Source organism: Anthonomus grandis, chromosome 2 (assembly GCF_022605725.1).
Source record: "Anthonomus grandis grandis chromosome 2, icAntGran1.3, whole genome shotgun sequence".
Lineage (NCBI taxonomy): Eukaryota > Metazoa > Arthropoda > Insecta > Coleoptera > Curculionidae > Anthonomus > Anthonomus grandis.
In genome coordinates this window covers 27,085,776-27,104,621 of record NC_065547.1, presented here as the reverse complement: position 1 = coordinate 27,104,621, position 18,846 = coordinate 27,085,776, and the positions used below count along the sequence as shown (strand labels likewise).

General features: G+C 32.2%; 3 protein-coding genes across 4 annotated transcripts in view; 1 reads left to right on the top strand and 2 right to left on the bottom strand.

Moving 5' to 3' along the window:
• Positions 1-18,846, bottom strand: part of LOC126747854 (proteasomal ubiquitin receptor ADRM1 homolog) — a 421,821-nt gene that overhangs the window by 146,216 nt on the left and 256,759 nt on the right. The gene's annotated exons all lie outside the window — the stretch shown is intronic.
• The window catches only part of LOC126747911 (ER membrane protein complex subunit 7 homolog), a 325,016-nt gene that overhangs the window by 160,467 nt on the left and 145,703 nt on the right, over positions 1-18,846 (bottom strand). The window lies entirely within an intron of this gene.
• Positions 349-18,846, top strand: part of LOC126747844 (endoribonuclease CG2145-like) — a 28,878-nt gene continuing 10,380 nt past the window's right edge. Inside the window, exon 1 of the mRNA XM_050456751.1 lies at positions 349-609. Within this exon, the coding sequence (XP_050312708.1) occupies positions 543-609 (67 nt within the window). The 5' untranslated portion in view covers positions 349-542. The remainder of the gene's footprint in view (positions 610-18,846) is intronic.

Genomic DNA, 18,846 nt, shown 5'->3' with positions numbered 1-18,846 from the left:
GCATTGGTTATTCGCCTAAAATCAGTTAATCCGATGCCTCGTCGGTTGTAACCAGTTAATTTTAAAACGTGGGATTTTTTGTACCGGGCATAGAGTAATTAAAAGTATGTATATAAAAGTATAAGTATATAAAGTATAAGTATATAAAAGTATAATATAAAGTATTTAATATTCATTTCTCTATGGTACCGGGTTAATTCTGAAACGCCTCGGTTACTGCCGATGCAACGCGGTGTATCCACCGGTGAATTCTGCAAAGCGCCCCTTCTTTACTGCTGTGCTGTCAGCTGTCACTTTGAAATGTATTTTTTGCCAACGTCTTGTTTACAATTTATATTATAAACATATAAACAATCTTGAAGATTTTTATGTAAAAATGCCTTTGCTTGACCTTATGCAGAAAGCTGATAAGTGAAAGTTACTAAATATGGTAAAATAGAGCAAGGAAGTCAGTGTATTATAAGTTTTATTGAAATACGATTCAGTATTCCCCTTGTGGGTTTTGAAATCTATTTAAAGTACTGACCTATGTTTCTATTAAAATGCCTTCTGTATCTGTAAATTATCTAATTGTGGTGGTTTTTGCTGTGATTCTTGTTGACGTGTTTTGTAAGTAATAATGCTTATGAAAAAATGTTTGTAACTCACCTACACATTCTTGTTAACTTATAAATTAGAACATTATTATTATTTGTTAGTCTTGCTTCACTGTTAGCTTTATCTATTAGCACATACAGGAAAAAAACCATTCCCAGTAAGTAGAAGAGTGTAAATTTTGTAATTGGTAAAGTAACAAAATATATGATTATTGCAAATAAACACTGTTATTGCAAATTGGATAATTATTATGGATAAAGGGGCAGTGATAAAGACCCTTGATAAAGACTGTTTTCAAACCCAAAAAAAACTAATTTATTATCACAAATAGAGCTTTTGATCAATTCTCGCTGCTAAAATAATGCCAATAAAATATAAATATCATTGAATTCAGAAAATGGAACATTAAAACTTGTAAGAAAAATAAAACTTATCAATTATAGTTGATTATCACACTAGCAGTCATACAAGATGGTTGTATTTAAGAAAGATAGGGTTAATTGGGGTAATTGTGGACGTTATTTAATGTTTTGACTTGCTAAATGATTTTTGTGGACATCACATATTATGGTATATATGTAAATTAGCAGTCACATAGCTCATAGTATCTTCTTTGATAATTACTAGTGGTTTTCTGTAATTACAAGTCACATTAAGATAAAAAAAATATATTCAATATGCTTGTCCGTTTACATTTGCCCCTACTCTTATTGGGTAATTGTAAACAAGCATCTCTTGACACATTTACTCTACCAGAAAAAAACCTGGGGCAAATGTAAATAAACTATATAAAGTTGCTGTGTAGCAAAATATTTTTTGATATAAGTTGTGTTTACATTTACCCCAAAATAAAGTGACTTTAAAGGTTTTGCTTGGAATATAAATGAAAAATCGAGATAAAAGTAAATATTTTTCAACAGTTCTGTTTATTTTAACTAAAACTAAACTATTTTTGAGAATGCTAATAAAAGAAATTTATTCTAAGTATGTAATTATGATAATATTATAGGTATAAAAAATTAGTTTTGCTCATAAACAGGAACTATTGCTGGAAAGTTGTATAGTATTCTCGCTCCCTTCATTTGAATGCCAGGATCGGGAAGCACACCAATGATTTTATTCAAGGTTATATAACTGACATCAGTTTCAACAATGTTAAAAAGCATTTTTGATGCATCCCAGGATTTAAGACCAGTCACTTTAATTTTTGTTAATTTTTCATCCACAGCTTCAATTAAACACACATATTTCAAAAGAGTAGTCTTTCTCTTTCCACCTTTGAACTGCACAAGAATAAATTTCCCTGTGGACAAGTCTGAACTCTTGACTGTTTTAAGCTCTATATCTTGTTTTTCTGGTTCTGCCCAATCTATTTCATCATCAGTATCACCTAGACTTATTTCTCCATCAGAACTTTCCGACTCTGCAACTGGTTCACTTCTCATTTTTTTCAATTTCGGCTCTAACTTTTTGTTGTCCGTTTTCGGATTAGCCTTTTTTTTCCTTTATTTTTCTTCTTCTCTTAGTCTTTCTAAGACTTGGTTGGTTGTTAATACCTCTCCATATCTTTGTTGCTTTAATCTCGGTATGACTTGTTTTTTCTCTTCAATATCAATATCTTCACGGCGGCTGAGTGGCAAGAAAATGTTGGTAATTTCTGTTGATTTACTGATAGACGATGACATCGATGGTTGCGGACTATGGGTAGATGCCACTAATAATTTTTGGTAGTCAGTTGACGATGTAGAAGGCTGCTGTCGGCTTTGAGCTGATGACACTGAATGATGTTGACTACAACATGATGAAGTTGAAGGCATTTGATCGTCGACCGTGGGTAGAAGTGGGTTTGGTTCAGAAATTGCAACAGCAGTTGATTTAGAGGATACTGGTTGGATAATAATAGCATCGGATGTTACAGATTTTGGAGCTTTGAGGGCAGCTTCATATTTGGCCAAGTCTTCTGGTGTAAATTCATTTTGTGGGAATTTGTTTCGATAAACTGGGTATACGCCAGTATTTTTAAATGCAGATATAATATTGCTAGAAACCATAGACTCTTGCCAAGTAATTCGGTAAATTTTTCCTTAGTTAGCCGTCCACACCCTCGTCCCATTTGTTCCTTACCAAAACTCACCAATTGTTTATTCCAGTTCATCTTTAAGGGTCCGAAGACACACTTGTCCAAAGGCTAAAGCTTATCCGTAAGATGGCTTGGAAACTTTATCAAAATAATATTGTTGTGCATTGCCTCTTCAATAATTCTGACGCTCATATGACTGCTGTGACCATCATACAACAGTAGAGCTGCTTGATCTAGAAGGTTTTGGGAAGTTCTTAAATCTTTAATGTGAGGTATACCCTGAGTATAAACCCTGTCGTAAACCACTGGAAAAATTGCGGCTCCTCCATCCATCCATTAGTGGAGGCCGCATATAGAGTTCCTGGATAGGCGCTATTGGAAGTTCAACGAGCCTGAACTCCAGCTCCCTTGAATACGATGAGCGGTGGAAGTGCTTTTCCATCGGCAGAAACACATCCTAAGACTGTCGTCGACTCTCTTCCAGAGCCTCCAGATATCCGGCACAGGGCCTTTCCTTTCTCTTCAATTGCCCTAATACGATAGGGATCATTTTTTAAACCTGACTCGTCAGCATTAAAAATAAAGCTTCCTTTATCATCTAAATTATTTTCATCAATGATTCTTTTCAGGTCATCAAAAAAATGGTAGACGATCTCAGGTTTTCTAGCATCCTTCCGCAGTTTTTGCAAATGTTCCGGTTTCTTAAGAGACAGTTCAGGATGTCTTCTCATGATGAATGAGTAGTACCAGTCTTCTCCCGGTCTCCATTTTTAAATGGTGTTCTTAAACCTTTTGCATTAACATACTCTCCAACCAGTTGTCTAAGTTCTGCTTTGTCACATGGTAGACCCATCGCAGTACGTGCCAATAAACATTTCACTATTTCATTTTCGATATCTGAGGATAAAACTTGAGAACGTCCACCCTTTGTCACATTTAATGGAGTCTTTCTTCCTCCTATCCTTTGGTAAATAACTGATCTGGGAATACCATAGAACGTTTCTGCTTGACGATACGTTTTATTTTTATTTTGGACATCTGCAACGGCATTCGCAACATCTTCAGTTGTATAAGAAGGTGCTTCTTTTTTCCTTACATAAGTATGAGGCATCTTTACACTGCAAGAAGACAAAGAAATTACTCATTTTACATAAATTATCGGCGAGACACTAATTTTATTATGTTTACAATTACCCCAAAAGTGTGTATACCATTCCCCCAAGAACAAATTTATTAGGGGGAAATGTGTGAAACACTAATTCAGTGTGAAACACTGAATTATTTTAGTGATTATAAAATTTGTCGACAGACATTTAGGCGTAAAATAGACACAATAGTAGAACAAACAACGTTCAAATGAAACATCTAACTTACCTCGATGATTTGCATTCGAAAACTTCAGTGCCGAAATTCAACATAAAACCACCAAACACATCAAATTGCATCAGCCAACTAATGCAAGAAGAGCACAAACAGGAGTAAAATTTCGAGGGAAACCGAGTTCGGCTGACGTCGGCACGACTCGAATAGCGAGCTTCGCGCCAAATTTGAAATCTAAATGTTGTTGTGTTTCTTATTTTAGATGTGTCTACAATTACCCCAGTTTACATTTATTCCAATTAACCCTACTCAGTTTTGTTTTGATTTTGCCGCCACATCTTTTATCAATCACTAAGTTCTTGCTTCTGTCAATGTTCCTGTTTTAACTAAACTAGACTTTTTTTGCCCGCATTGACCTTAACTAGAAATTACTATCTTAAGACTTCAACCATGGTAGCATATTTGTTTCTGGTTTAAGCTCAAATTCCTGTACTTGTAGTTTCTGTCTCACAGTTATTTTTTATTAATTTTTTTTCTTGAATAAAATAAAACAAATTACTCTGTACTAGTGAAGATCATTATAAATTGAAAATAGCAAAATTAGAGTCTTTACTGAAAAAACAATACCATGTAACTTAAGACTTTGAAGAAAAAGCCATTTTAGCAGGAAAAAGACTTGTTTGACTCTTTAAAAATTAAAAGGGAAGAAGTATTGGGAGTTAAGCAATAGTTAAATGACTTTAACTGACGAAAATTGTTCTCTTCTCTTTTTCACATTTGAGCAGATGAATTTTTCAGACTTGAGAAAATTACTATTTCAACAGGTTAATAAGCTATGTTCTGATAACATAGACTTCATTTTTCTTAAATCTATATTTCAGATTATAGGATACCCATTGTTGAATCATAAACTTAATTCTGAAAGTTGGTAAAATGCAAGAACATTATCGCCTCAAAAAATTTGATTCCAGCAATTGAAAAATTTGTTAATGTTTTGTTATTAATTTGTTAATTTGTTAATCTGGATTTAGAAGGTATCACTTATGTGAGTGTGTAATACAATTGCTTTTGCATACTTAGAAGCATATGAAAGATGATGGCCAGAGTATTGGAATTGTGTTCTTAGACCTAAAACAACTTTTAGTAAAAGTAAAACAACTGGATATTAATGGAATAGTCTTATCCTTTTTTGAATCTTACTTATCTGACAGATGTCAAGTGTAATTATGTTTCTTCTGAGAAATGTGAATCGGTTGTAATTGGCAAAAGTCTAACAAAATTATTGTAATAGCCTATAGCAACCAGAAGAAACCTTATTACATAATTTGGTAATCTTGAAATTTAAGCTCATCATCAATTGTTAGACCCAAAAACTTGCTAGAATGGTGCCTTAGAATAGGTTCATTATTCAACACAATCCATAGAACACTTAAAACTCAACACATTTGTTTTGGAGGAATTAAAGATTATTTGCATCACACCACTCCTTAATTTTTTAAAGATCAGTGTTCGAGTGTTCACAGTCATTTCAAGAGCTGTCAAATTCTTCATGCCATAAAATGGTGATCTCATCGGCAACCATTGTTACCTTGCTTTTTATTGGTAGAAGTGCCAAGTCATTAATATATAACAGGAAGAGTAGTGGTCCCAAAATATCCTGGGGAACTTTAGTGGATCTTCTTGCACTTCCTGTGAGGAAAAATTGTGAAAGTTGTTCTTCTGAACATGACCTGATAAATATGAGCTGAACAATGAGTTGAGTTGTAATTGTACAATTTCTAGTACAATTATAGAGTAACGGTGTTGCCGTGCCAGACAATCACAACTGAGAATAGCCTGAAAAATTAGGTCCCTTAATGTCCCTATTTACAGTGGGCTCAACTGCAAACAAAAATAAAGGAATATCAATTTAAAAATTAGTTTAGCTTGTCGGTGTTGCCGCACCTAGCAATTTTTACTAATGAACTTTACGAACAATAAAAAGCTCATTAAAAATGGAGTGTAATGTGTGTAAAACTAAAATTAAACCACTTTTCCAATGTGACACATGCAGAAAAGGAATATGTAAGAATTGTGGGAATTTGTCAGCATCGGAAGTGAAGGTCCTATAACTAAAAGGTAAGAGAATTTTAAGATTTGATTGCACTGAATGTCAAAGATTTAAACCTCACAATCTTCTTCAAGGAACCATAGAGGATAAAAATAAAATAATAGAAAGCAAAGAAGAAATAATTGCCCTACTACAACAAAAAATAGAAAGTCTTGAATCCAGTAAAAGTGAAGCTCATGTATTAAATTCCTTACAATACAGTGATATCCTTATAAAGCCATTAAATCATCAAAAACAAACAAATATTCCTAGCCTTATTATTAGGCCAAAAAAACACCAGAACATAGAAAAAATAAAGGAAGACTTGAGAAAGAAGATAAATCCTGCCGAATTAAAGATTAGTGTAAATAGTATTAAAAGTACAAAAAACGGCTATATTCTAGTTAAATGCCAGGGAAAAAATGATATAGATATACTTAAAAAGGAAGCAGAAGAAAAATTGAATGGCTACAACATAGAGGTGACAAAACTAAGAAATCCCCGCTTCAAGATAACTGACTATAAAATAAATGATAAAGACGATTTAAATAGTGAATTTGTAGAGGCCAGAATCCGGGAACAAAATCATTTTATTGCAGCAATGGACCACCTAGAAATAACTTTCTTTAAACTCAATAAAAAAAGAGATTCTTATACTATCTACGGAAATTGTTCAGCCAAATTATTTCATAAGTTAATTGCAGTAAAGAAACTATATATAGGATGGCAGCGTTACCCAGTATTTGAAGATATAAGTGTACCCAGATGTTTTAAATGCCAAGGATTTTTTCACAAAAATACGGAATGTCCGAATGAGGTCTTTTGTGAGTATTGTTCGGAGAAACACGCAGTTAAGGAGTGCCCAAAAAACCAAAAAACAAAATGCATCAATTGTATTCATGCAAACGCAAAGTTTAATTTGGAGCACAATATAAATCATGCCGCAAACGACAAAACTTGTCCGTCTTTTGAACATCAAATCACGCTTTTGAAAAACAAAATTGACTATGATGGAAGTTATGGCGAATAATACGCAAGAGGTAGAAGTGCTACAAGAACTGGACGTTTTAGATAATGCGGATCAACAAAGTACGGACTGTGATTATGTAAGCAAAAAAATTAACATAGGTTCCAAACTCTTAAATATCATTCATTTTAACATAAGAAGTTTAAAAAAAAACTTTGATCAAATGATAGTTTTTCTACAAACATATAATTTAATATCTAGCGACATTATTGTTTTGGGTGAAACATGGCAATTGGTTGGTAATGAATTTAATATAGAGGGCTTTAAAATGTATTATAGTGGGGGTGACTGTAACCAGAATGATGGGGTGGTTGTTTATATAAAAAATAATTTAAACATAAACAAAGTAGAAAATATAAAACTAATTAGGTCGGGAATTACTTTTATTAGGATAACTTTAGCTATAACTGATATCGATACCTGAATACAACAGTGAGATAAATCCTAATTAACTGTTTTGAGATAATGGCAATCTGATTTTGTATGGTGGTAATTAAATATTTGTGAAGTGAATTTTTGTTTAACCACGTGATTTTACATAGAGAGAAACAATAAATTTTTATTAAACATGGCTAAAATTGTTTAGACAACAACACAAAATTCTGATAAATTTTACAAAAACAGAATTGTTAGGTTAGAAAACCAAAATTAAATGAGATAAATATACGACGTTCATTTATACAAAATGTTTCCCGCCTCATTGCAACAGTGAGATATTTACATTTATCTCAGTGTTGCATGTACATGTTGCATGTTGCATGTACGTGATTGAAGGAATATTAAAGCAACCCTGAGATATTGTTAAAAACCCAGTATTGCATTAAACTCAAGCCCAAATAAAAGAAAAAGCAACAGCGAAGTTTGGTTTTTTTTAATATTTTATATAGTTTTGTCGAGATCTTAGTGTTGCAATGTGTTAAGCTTGGCCTTAGCTTTAGTATGGTGTATTTATCTCAAAAACAGTTAATTAGGATTTATCTCACTGTTGTATTCAGGTATCGATATACAATATGGCATAACGTGTATATATAGACCTCCCTCGACGGTAGTATCGTCTTTTCTCGATGACCTGGAAAATTATTTATTACGTGAATGTAATCAGCAAACAGAAATACTTCTGGGAGATATAAACATAAATATTCTATCTGAAAATTCAGCTGATACAAATAACTACCTAGCTCTCTTGATGTCTTACGGATTCTACTCCCTTATAACTGGTCCTACACGGGTCACATTAACATCAAAAGCCTGTATTGACCACATTTTCCTTAAAAAAAAAAATTTGGAAAACAAAAATAAACATCTTTCTTTTATTTTGGAAACTGACGTCACCGATCACTATCCTGTGTTGCTTAATTTTGCTAGAGACGAGGTTCGGGCAGGTAATGTTTCCAATAATATAAAAATTAAAACTATAAAAATATTAAACAATGAGAAGGCAAAAGACTTACTTATAAAACAAAATTGGGAAAACACTATTTTAAATATTAATGATGTCGAAATTGCAACCAAAATTTTTTATAATGTTGTCGAACATATTATACAAAGCTCTGAAGAGACAAAATTATTAAAACAAAAAATAATTAAAAAAATAAAACCTTGGATAACTGTTGCTATTATAAGTTCAATAAAAAATAGGGACAAAATGAAAAGAAAATTGAATAACAATTATAGTTTGGAAAAAGAACAACAATATAAAACATATAGAAACTCATTGGGTAAAATAATAAATAAATGTAAAAATGACTATTACAAAACAAAAATTGAAGAATCTAAGAATAATATGAGCAAAATTTATAAAGGTATAAATGAGGTTACAAATCAAATTACTACTAAAGGAAATGACATAATAAAAATAAAAAATAATAACAAAGAATTTTCAAATAACAAAGACAGGGCAAACTTTTGTAATTAGTATTTTATAGACGTAGGAGTAAATATGCAGAACCAAATAAAAAAAACCAAAAAAAAATTCAAAATTAATCATAACAGTGTATCTTCAATGTTTCTAAAACCAACTAATAGGAATGAAATAATTAAACATATTTTTTCGTTAAAAAACAATTCCGCGCCTGGGATAGATACTATTAGCTCAAAATTTATAAAAAAATTTCATATTTACCTTATTGAACCATTAGTTCATATTATCAACCTAATATTTAAAACATGAACAGTACCTACTCAATTTAAAGTATCAATAATCACTCCAATATATAAATCAGGTGATAAATGTGAAATAGGTAACTATCGTCCTATAAGTGTGATCAATAATTTTTCCAAGCTCTTCGAAAAATGTTTGAAAGATAGACTTATTGACTATTTACAAAAAAATAACGTATTAACACAAAATCAGTTTGGTTTCATTGGGGGGCTCAGCACATCCCATGCTGTCTGCGAATTAACAAAGCGAGTGAATCAGGCTTTTGATGGTGATAGAAAGTGTTTGGCAGTGTTTCTGGACCTAGCAAGGGCCTTTGACACTGTACCGCATGAGCTTTTGCTAGATACTTTAAGATCTTATGGTATTAGAGGTCCAGTGTCAAGGGTCTTTGAAAGTTACTTGGGGGACAGAAAACAGTCTTTAAAAATAAATAATGAGATTAGTGAACCATCTTATATAAAAATTGGAATTCCACAAGGAACAGTTATTGGACCTATACTTTTTATAACTTATATTAACGCTCTTACCAATCTTAAAATTCATGATGGGTCACTGATATCATATGCAGATGACACGGTTGCGGTGTTTCACGGAATTTCTTGGGGAGACACAAAAAAAACTGCAGAACTTGGTCTAGCAACAGTCCAGAACTGGCTGGATTCTTTTAAATTAAGTGTCAATAGTCAAAAAACAAACTATATTGCATTTTCTATAACAGCTGCTAATCGCCCCAGCTTTCAACAAATTAAACTTGAATCAATTGATATCAAGGAAGTTTCATTTACTAAATATCTGGGTATCATTGTGGATAAACATTTAAAATGGGACCAACGCATTCTAAAATTAACACAAAACATCCGTAAACTTATTTATCGATTTCATATTTTGAGAAATATTTTAAATGAAAAATTACTAATTTTAATTTATAAATCCTTGGTTGAGTCCTTGTTAAGGTATGGGGTGATTGTCTGGGGAGGTCTATACAAGAATTGTTTAAAACAACTTAATATAGTACAAAACTTTATTTTAAAAGTTATATACAAAAATCAAAAAAGATTTCCTACACAACAATTATATTCTGAAGAAATTTTTAATATACGCTCAATTTACATATTGTCAACATGCATTTGAAAAAATCGGATCAGAAAAAATCAAGAATTATGTTAGTCATTCCTACACAACCCGAAATAATATAAACAGGCATCTAAAAATACCAAACATAAAAAAAACTATAGGGCAACGATTTTTAGGATACTTGTCCCCGAAATTTTATAACATCTTACCAAACAGCGTAAAAAATATAAATAATATTAAAAACTTTAGTAAGGTCTGTAGAAAATTTATTTATTCAAATATAGATAAATTTAATTTTTTTTAAATAGTTTTGGAAAGGGAAACTTTATTGGAGAATTTTTGTTTAGTTGTAGATTATGGTTAGTTATATTTTATATTATTACTAAAATTTTGTGATTTCTCAGCATACACAAACAGATGTTACAACATCTTGGTGTATGTTAAAAACAAAAATGACTGTTAACTATTATTATTGAGTATAATTAAGTTAAAAAGTTTGTTATAATATAACCAAAATGATTATTAAATTTGAATTGCAAGGATGAGCCTCAAAAGCCGTAGGTTTCGTGAACAGTATTCTGTGTTCCATACAATAAAATTCATAACAGAACACAACTGCAGCCACATCACCCTTATTGAGATTGGTGTAGATTACCTCAAGAATACTAAACATAGTGTTTGTTGTGCATTTCTCTTCCTGGATAGGATAAGAAAATGGTTAGGACTTAGCAGATTAAACTTGCTCAAAGATGAAACCATTGTTTTCTTAACCATTCACTCAACAACTTTTATGACAAAATAGAAGATCTATGGGCCTAAAATCGAATGGATTGTTGGTGTCACCATATTTGTGCAGAGAAACAAGCACTGCTGGAAATATATTTGTTGCAAAAGAATGCGAGAGCCTCTAGTGTGTTTCTTGGAAGGGCCCAAAAGATCCTCAAACACAGCCGATCCTATGCTGTGGAGTTTTTATGTTTAATTTTTTTTTTAATTGTTGACCGCCAAATAATTTGTTAGAAAAAAGAAAAATGTATTTGTAAGATTTATTTTGATTTGAAGGAATGGGACAGAACAGGGAAAGATGTTAAAAAACAATGGAAATTTATTAATAATTTTCTTGGTAACGGTCCTAACAAAGTTTATATTGATTCGTTAGAAACAGATGATGGGGAAATAACTAACATTGTTGAAGTAGCAAATAAATTGAATGCCCATTTTGCTCATGGTATTGTAAAAGAGTTGAAAATAACGTTAGGTATTTAGGAAAAAACATTTAATTTCCTGAGATTGACTGTAATAATACTGCTTTTGTAGAATTAACAATTAACAACTGAATTCGAAGTAAATGAAATCATACTAACACTAAAGAAAAATTCTGCGACAAGACTTGATGGCCTATCAGTATACGACATTGTTAATCTGAAAGAGCGTATTACTGGGGCTCTGGTAAGGTTAACAAATAATATTTTAACTACTGGAACCTTTCCAGAAGAACTAAAAATAACTAGAATTTCTCAATTCTTTAAGTCAGGTAATAAGTCTTTGATGAACAACTACAGACCAATTTCGGTAATAAGTGTTTTTTCTAAAATTATTGAGAAAATAATTAAAAAAAGGATGTCGTCTTTTAATAAAAATTTACCACTTGATGATTACCAATATGGGTTTGTTAAGATCAGTAATACTCTTAGCGCAACAGTTGATTTTGTAGATTACATATCACAAGCATTGGATAAAAAAAAATTAATTGTGGCGGTATTTGTCGACTTGCAAAAAGCATTTGATATTGTGAATACCGATATAATTAACTCGAAAAAATTGGATTCATAGGAGTACTTTTTGATTCACTTAAAACATATCTCGAACATAGAAAACAATATGTAAAATTAAATGATACACGTAGTTCAGTGTTAGTTAATTCTTATTGCGTCCCACAAGGTTCCGTACTCGGACCATTGTTTTATTCCTTGTATATATTAAACTTGAAGCTTGCTAATGTCATGTGCATTATTTTAGTTTTGCTGACGATACAGTGTTAGTTTGTACAGGTAGTAGCAAGGTTGTTCTAGAGAATAGCATCAATGCCGATCTCTAAATATATATGGACTGGTTGCATTTTAATAAATTAAAAATTAATTCTAATAAAACAAAATACATGTTATTTAAACAAAAAAATACACAAGTTAATGACTTCAATATTTTGTTATACAGTGCATCCCAAAAGTTATGTCTAAATTCATTTAAAATTCAGGGGTGTGTTCGAAAAAAAAACGCTCGGACCCGTCGATTTTTATTTGAAGTTGCGCATTTTTGTACGTGAAGTTTGTATATACAGGGTTGCTCAAAAATAAATTACGACCATCAACTTCATTTTTTCAAATGAAAGAACCTTTTTTTTAATTTCATCTTGGAATTTCGCGTGGAATTCTACATATGTTTCATGCATCATGTCCTATACCTAAAGTCAACAGTTATCGAAAAAAAGACGATTCATGTAACAAATAAAAAAATAACAAAAATTAAGTTAAATGTTCAAAATGGTTGCCATTCACGGCTTGACAATATCCAAGGCGATCAATAAAATCTCGTTGCACATTTTCAATCATTTCCGGAGTTATGACCCGCACTTCTCTGCTAATTCTCTCTTTAAAGTCGTCTAGATTATTTGGCCTATTAACAAATACCTTCGACTTGAGGTATCCCCACAAAAGGTGTTAGGTCAGGCGACCTAGCAGGCCATTCGATGGCCTCCAAAAATGTACGTACAGTGGCAGCATAGTGCGGAGGAGCGCCATCTTGCTGGAAAATTAGTTCTTCGTCAGGATAGTCTAGGTCCAATGGATTTGGAAATAAAGCTAGTAATGCTGGAACTAATTCAAATTGAAGAAAATCGAGATACACTTGTCCCGTTAAAGTCTGTTTAAAGAAAAAGGGACCTATTACTCGTCATCATCCAGTGCGGATTTTCTGTTGCCCAATATCGACAATTTTGTCTGTTCACACTACCATTCAAACAGAACGTGGCTTCATCGGAAAAAATAATATTTGTTACTAAATTATTATTTAGATTGCACATGTTTTGTAAGTGTTCACAAAACTCATTTCACCTATCGAAATCGTCATCAAATAACTCTTGCACAGGAATAACTTTGTAGGGGTGATATTTGTGCTTTTTAACTATTCGGTGAACTATAGATTTCGCCATGTGAAAATTTGGCCCAATCTGCGACAGAGGAGTGCAGGAAGTGACACGTACTTTTTTATTTTAAATGGGACAATTGGTATATTATTACGTGTTTTAATAGAAAATAATATTCTGAAAATAATTATACCGCATTTGTTATTTTTTGGTTTATACTCATAGAAAAAAATCAATTTGGTAAATTTTGAAAATTTGAAAACATTGAAAATTTTAATTTTTAATCAAATAATCTCGGAAAAATAATATTTGTTGTGTTTATTACTTAAATCAGTTTTTCAGAAATACCAGTCAGTAAACATTTCAAATATTAGTAAACACAAAAATTCTTTCACAATCAATTTAAAAAATTGTTTTTTTCCTATAAGCATAAAACAAAAAGTACTAAATTCAGTATCATTGTTCTCAGAATATTATTTTCTATCGAAATTCGTAAGAATATATTAAGTATCTCATTTAAAATAAGAAAGTTAATGTATAACTGCCGGTTAAACAGGAAGTGACGGAAAACAAGTGGATGTGTCAAACAGGGACGGACCGAAGCGAAATTATTGGGGAGGGATATAATAAAATTTTGCCGACAAAAAAAAATTGTCTTAAGTCATTTATTGGACATTACGTTTTAAAATATAGGATTAATAACAAAAATTTTAAAAATAGAATAATGTAATCCTTTATACTAAAGTAAACGTCTTGCCTAGTTATTATACAAAATACAAATAGAAATTAAAATTATAATACTTTAAACATTAGTTTGGGTAACTCTTATTCTACGGTTTTTGAGCTTGCACCATGCTGACATAATTTTAGATATATTAATATTGTCTGTAATATCTTTTTCGCATTTAAGGGCCATCAAAGAGTTAATTCCGTTCGTTTTTCATTTGAGTCCGTAGAGCATTTTTTACAAATTTTAATGAACTATTGAAACGTTCATTTTTTGCAACTGAAAATCCAACAGTATAAATAAATTGACATAACTGGAAGGTTAATATTAATGAGTCCTTCCGTTGTACTGCCACTTCCATAATGTCATGCATAGAGCTTACATTTTTTGTCTGCATATCTCAAAAAAAATTTCGAGCTCGCCCTGCAGTGCATAAGGGTCTGGCTTGTTGCAAGTATACATTGCTAGAACTAGATTTATGTGTTCCCTAGAAAGATTTTCATTAGACAATGGCAAAGAAAATAGTTTTATTATTGGACGAAGGTTTTCTATGACATCATTTAAATTTGTTTGTAAAAATGTGATTAAAATATCCAAAACACAAATAAATTCTTTTTTAAAATATCCGTACATATCAAAAGACGTTGTGTTTTGATTGTTTTCATCGATTTTTTTTGGTATAATTCGCCGCCTATGATGTTTTTTGATATCATCTTCGGGTGAAATGTTCGCTTTACATGCGAATTGTTTCGCTGCGTCAATCAGGTCACGTAATTATTTATCATTGTTCCGGATTCTTTGGAGAATATTGGCAGTGCTTTTAATTTCTTCTACAGCATCTACAACGTTAAGCCTTTCCGATTCAAGCAATTCTGTAACTATTTTCAGTTTGTAAAATATTGTTTTTAAAAATATTAAACACGAGATAAAATCAAAAGATAGCATATGTTTATAGAGACCATGTGCTTTGCCTTTGGTTTTATTATCAACTTTGACGTTTGTAGATATGTCTTCCAGAGTCTCTAAAATAATTTCGTATGATCTATTTATTGCTTGTAAGCTTTCTGCTCTAGCTGTCCACCGAGTTTTTGAAAGATTTTTCAAAAAAACTTGCTCACTTGTTCCAATTGTGATTTTAATATCTGGTATCTTTTTGCACTAGATGTAAAAAACACATAGATTTCTTCCAATATGTTAAACATATCTGACACTAGTGGACTTGCCTTGCAAGAGTGTTCAACAGCAGTGTTTACTCTATGTGCTTAGTAGAGTATGTATGGTATATTATGACCTACTAGTTCAGACATTTTCTGCTGGCATCCATTAAATTTACCCGACATCGCTGACGCAAAGTCAGAGGACTGGAATGCTAATTTCGAAGTGTCTATTTTTAAATTCTGTAAAATATTTAAAATTTCATTGGCTATGCCAATTCCAGCCTTGTCATCTGCGTCGCTTATCGAAAGAAGTCTTTCCTTTGAAATTCCGTTGATACCAACCGTTCTTACGGCTACAGAAAGAATGTCTTTATTTGAACAGTCGGGGTATGATCTGCCATTATGGTGAAAAAATTAGATTTATTGATCTCCTTGACAATTTCTGCTCTCACCTCATCACCTAACAGTTGAATAAATTCATTTTGAGATCGGTAACTTGTATACGTAGTATGATAGGAACGAAAATGTTGGTTTTCTAACCATTTCTGCATAATACTGTTATGACCTTCTAATACTGTTATGCATAATACTGTTATGATGTTATCATCTTCTGATTCATTTCCTCGAAATGCAACACCTTGCCTTGCAAGGGTTCCCGCTACATCAAATAAGATTTTTACTATAATCGTATTATGTGAAAGTATGCGGTTTTCTTCTGTTAAGAGGTTTCTTTTATTTTTATCAATGAGTACATCAATATGTTTAGACTTTACCAAAAAATTACCATAATCATATAAAGCACTTTTGTGAGAAGTGGAGTTGCAACGTTAAGGCAGTTTACCCTCTTTTATAGAACCTGCACTTTTCATCTTTCCCCAATTTTTGACACCCGTACTGATCCAGGCCAAATCCGATTTCTCCCTTCCTATCCCCGCTGCAAAAAGATAACATACAACACAATAAGCTGCATCTTTCACGGTGCTGTATTCTAAAAATGGAAATTGTTTGTACCACTGTGAATTAAACCTATTCTTTCCATCACTTGGGAATTTTGATAAGACTGGTTGATGAGGACCTAATTCTATTAAGTAAGATCTTTGCGAATCAGTTATATTCCGTTCTCTTAAACCAGGATCATGCGGAACTATATTATTTTCCTCATTTTATTCGTAAATTTTTGTTTTTTCGATTTGCTTCGGTTATTAAAATGGAATTATTACATGATTCTATAACATCCTTACACGCATCTTGTAACATCGTCACTTTTTCTTTGATATTTAATGCAACTAAATATTGATCTACAACATCAGTATTTTCAACACCTTTTGAGACTTCTTTTAGCAGAGGAAACAAATTTAATAAGAACTGTACCTTTCCCAAACATTCCGTCCATACATTATTGTAGCCGTCATTATTTAATACTAAATTATGGTCAGATGCATCATCATCTTCCCTGACATCTGAGACAGAGTTTTTACCAATTGAGTCAGATTCGATGTTTTTATTTTGGGATATGGCTAAAATGAAATTATACCAAATCATCAGAAATTATATCAGATCCTTCGAAATTCTCTCAGGAAGTGACACAAGCAAGGCGCCGACAGTTTTCATTTTCTTTGCAGGGTTATTACATTCATCATTACCGGAATTTGTCGAATCTTAGTTAAAAATTAAAATATGATTTAATAAAATACAACTTAAAATCAGTAAGATAAATTTTAGTTTTCTTATGGTTATTTAAATAATTGAATTATTTTTTCTGTTTAAATCTACTACCTTATATCATTATTATTATTTTTTTTGGAGCTCCAACAATGCGAACTCTCACTATTTTGCTATTGGGTGATGTTTATTTTCATTTTTCATGTATGGTTTTATAGTCGTTGTTAAACACATCTCCGCACAAATCACATTTGACTTTATATCGGCGGGACTGGCACGGCTTCATATTACCACTAGCAATTGTAACAGTATTGTTTATTATTTAAGTATCAGACGCATCAGACCAATATGGCAACTGGCAACAAACAGAATAACTCAGAATAAGGGCAAAGCGCGAAGTGAACTCAAAACTCAAACAATGATCAGACCACAGATCACCGCGCGATACACCACGTTTACCACGTACCTAACAGCTTATCCTAAACGGAGTCGACCGGGGAAACCCCGTGCATATTATTGGTCAAAAACGATTGTTCGAGAGAAAATCGATAGACAAAAGCGCGGACCGCGCTGCACGCTGCTATCATCTGATGTCATCTGGGTTGAAATTGATACGTAGGTCTCGCACAGAGCCGGTCTTACTTATAATTTTAAGTAAATGGTCGATAATATTAACAATAGTTTGCCGAATTTTATATCGGGGCCTTTAGAGGATAGCTTTTCTGTATTTTTTTTTATATGATTTGTGATTTTTATTCCTTTTTATAAGTTTTAAAATCTTTTACAGTTCTGACACGGAGACAGCCTGCAGACCCGGTAGTAGATATTATTTATACTCCACCTAAAAAAACGGTAAAACAGTAATTTTACTTTAAATAAAAAAAAAAATTCTTAAACTATTAAACTATATCCGAAACGGAAAAAAGTATTTGTTGCCGACTTTGATAAAGCCGCAATTAGAAGAACATTACACACTTTTTTTAGAAATAAGTTACCTACAGTAGATAAAATTAATAATACACTGAAACAACACTTATTATTGCCTAATAGTTTTTTTTTTAATTGAATTACATTTTCTGGTTGCGCTATTAAAACAAATAAACGAGATCCGATGAATTCGATTTTTTAGAAGTTGGCAAAACCAAAAATGTTCTAAATGTAATTTTTGCCAACATGCCAACAGCTCAAATTATTGGGGGAGGGGTGGATCCCCCCCATTCGAAATTATTTTTAATCATTTTTAATAATTCAAAAATTATTAAAAATAATTTTTGAATTCCTTGCTCAAATTGATGGCCATTATTTCTAATACACGCGTAACATCGCTTTCTTATTTTTCTTGTGGTATACTGTAACGTTAGTTCCCGCCTCATTATTACAAAAGCGTCATTAATTTTTCCTATCAATTGTTCCCTTGTATTTATAGGTTCGAAAAACACAAGTTCTTTTGCACGGCCCCAGACGTAAAAATCAAGCGGCGTCAAGTCCGGTGATCTTGCAGGCCATCTCTGCCAATCCAACTATTGGGAAATGCATTGTCTAGGTGCTCCCGGATCGCCAATCTCCAGTGCGCTGGGCACCCATCGTGTTGGAACGTCAGTTGTTCTTCATTGAGAAAGTTTGGAACCCCGTTCAAGAGTTCGGGCAGATCATTTAATAAAAATCTAGATAATTATCCCCATTCAAATTATCCGGTAAATAATGTGGACCAATAAGGGTATTACCAATTAGGCTTACCCAAACGTTTACTGAGAATTTCCTTTGAAAGGACACGGCTTTCTTCATTTTTGGGTTTTCTTCTTTTGGGGCC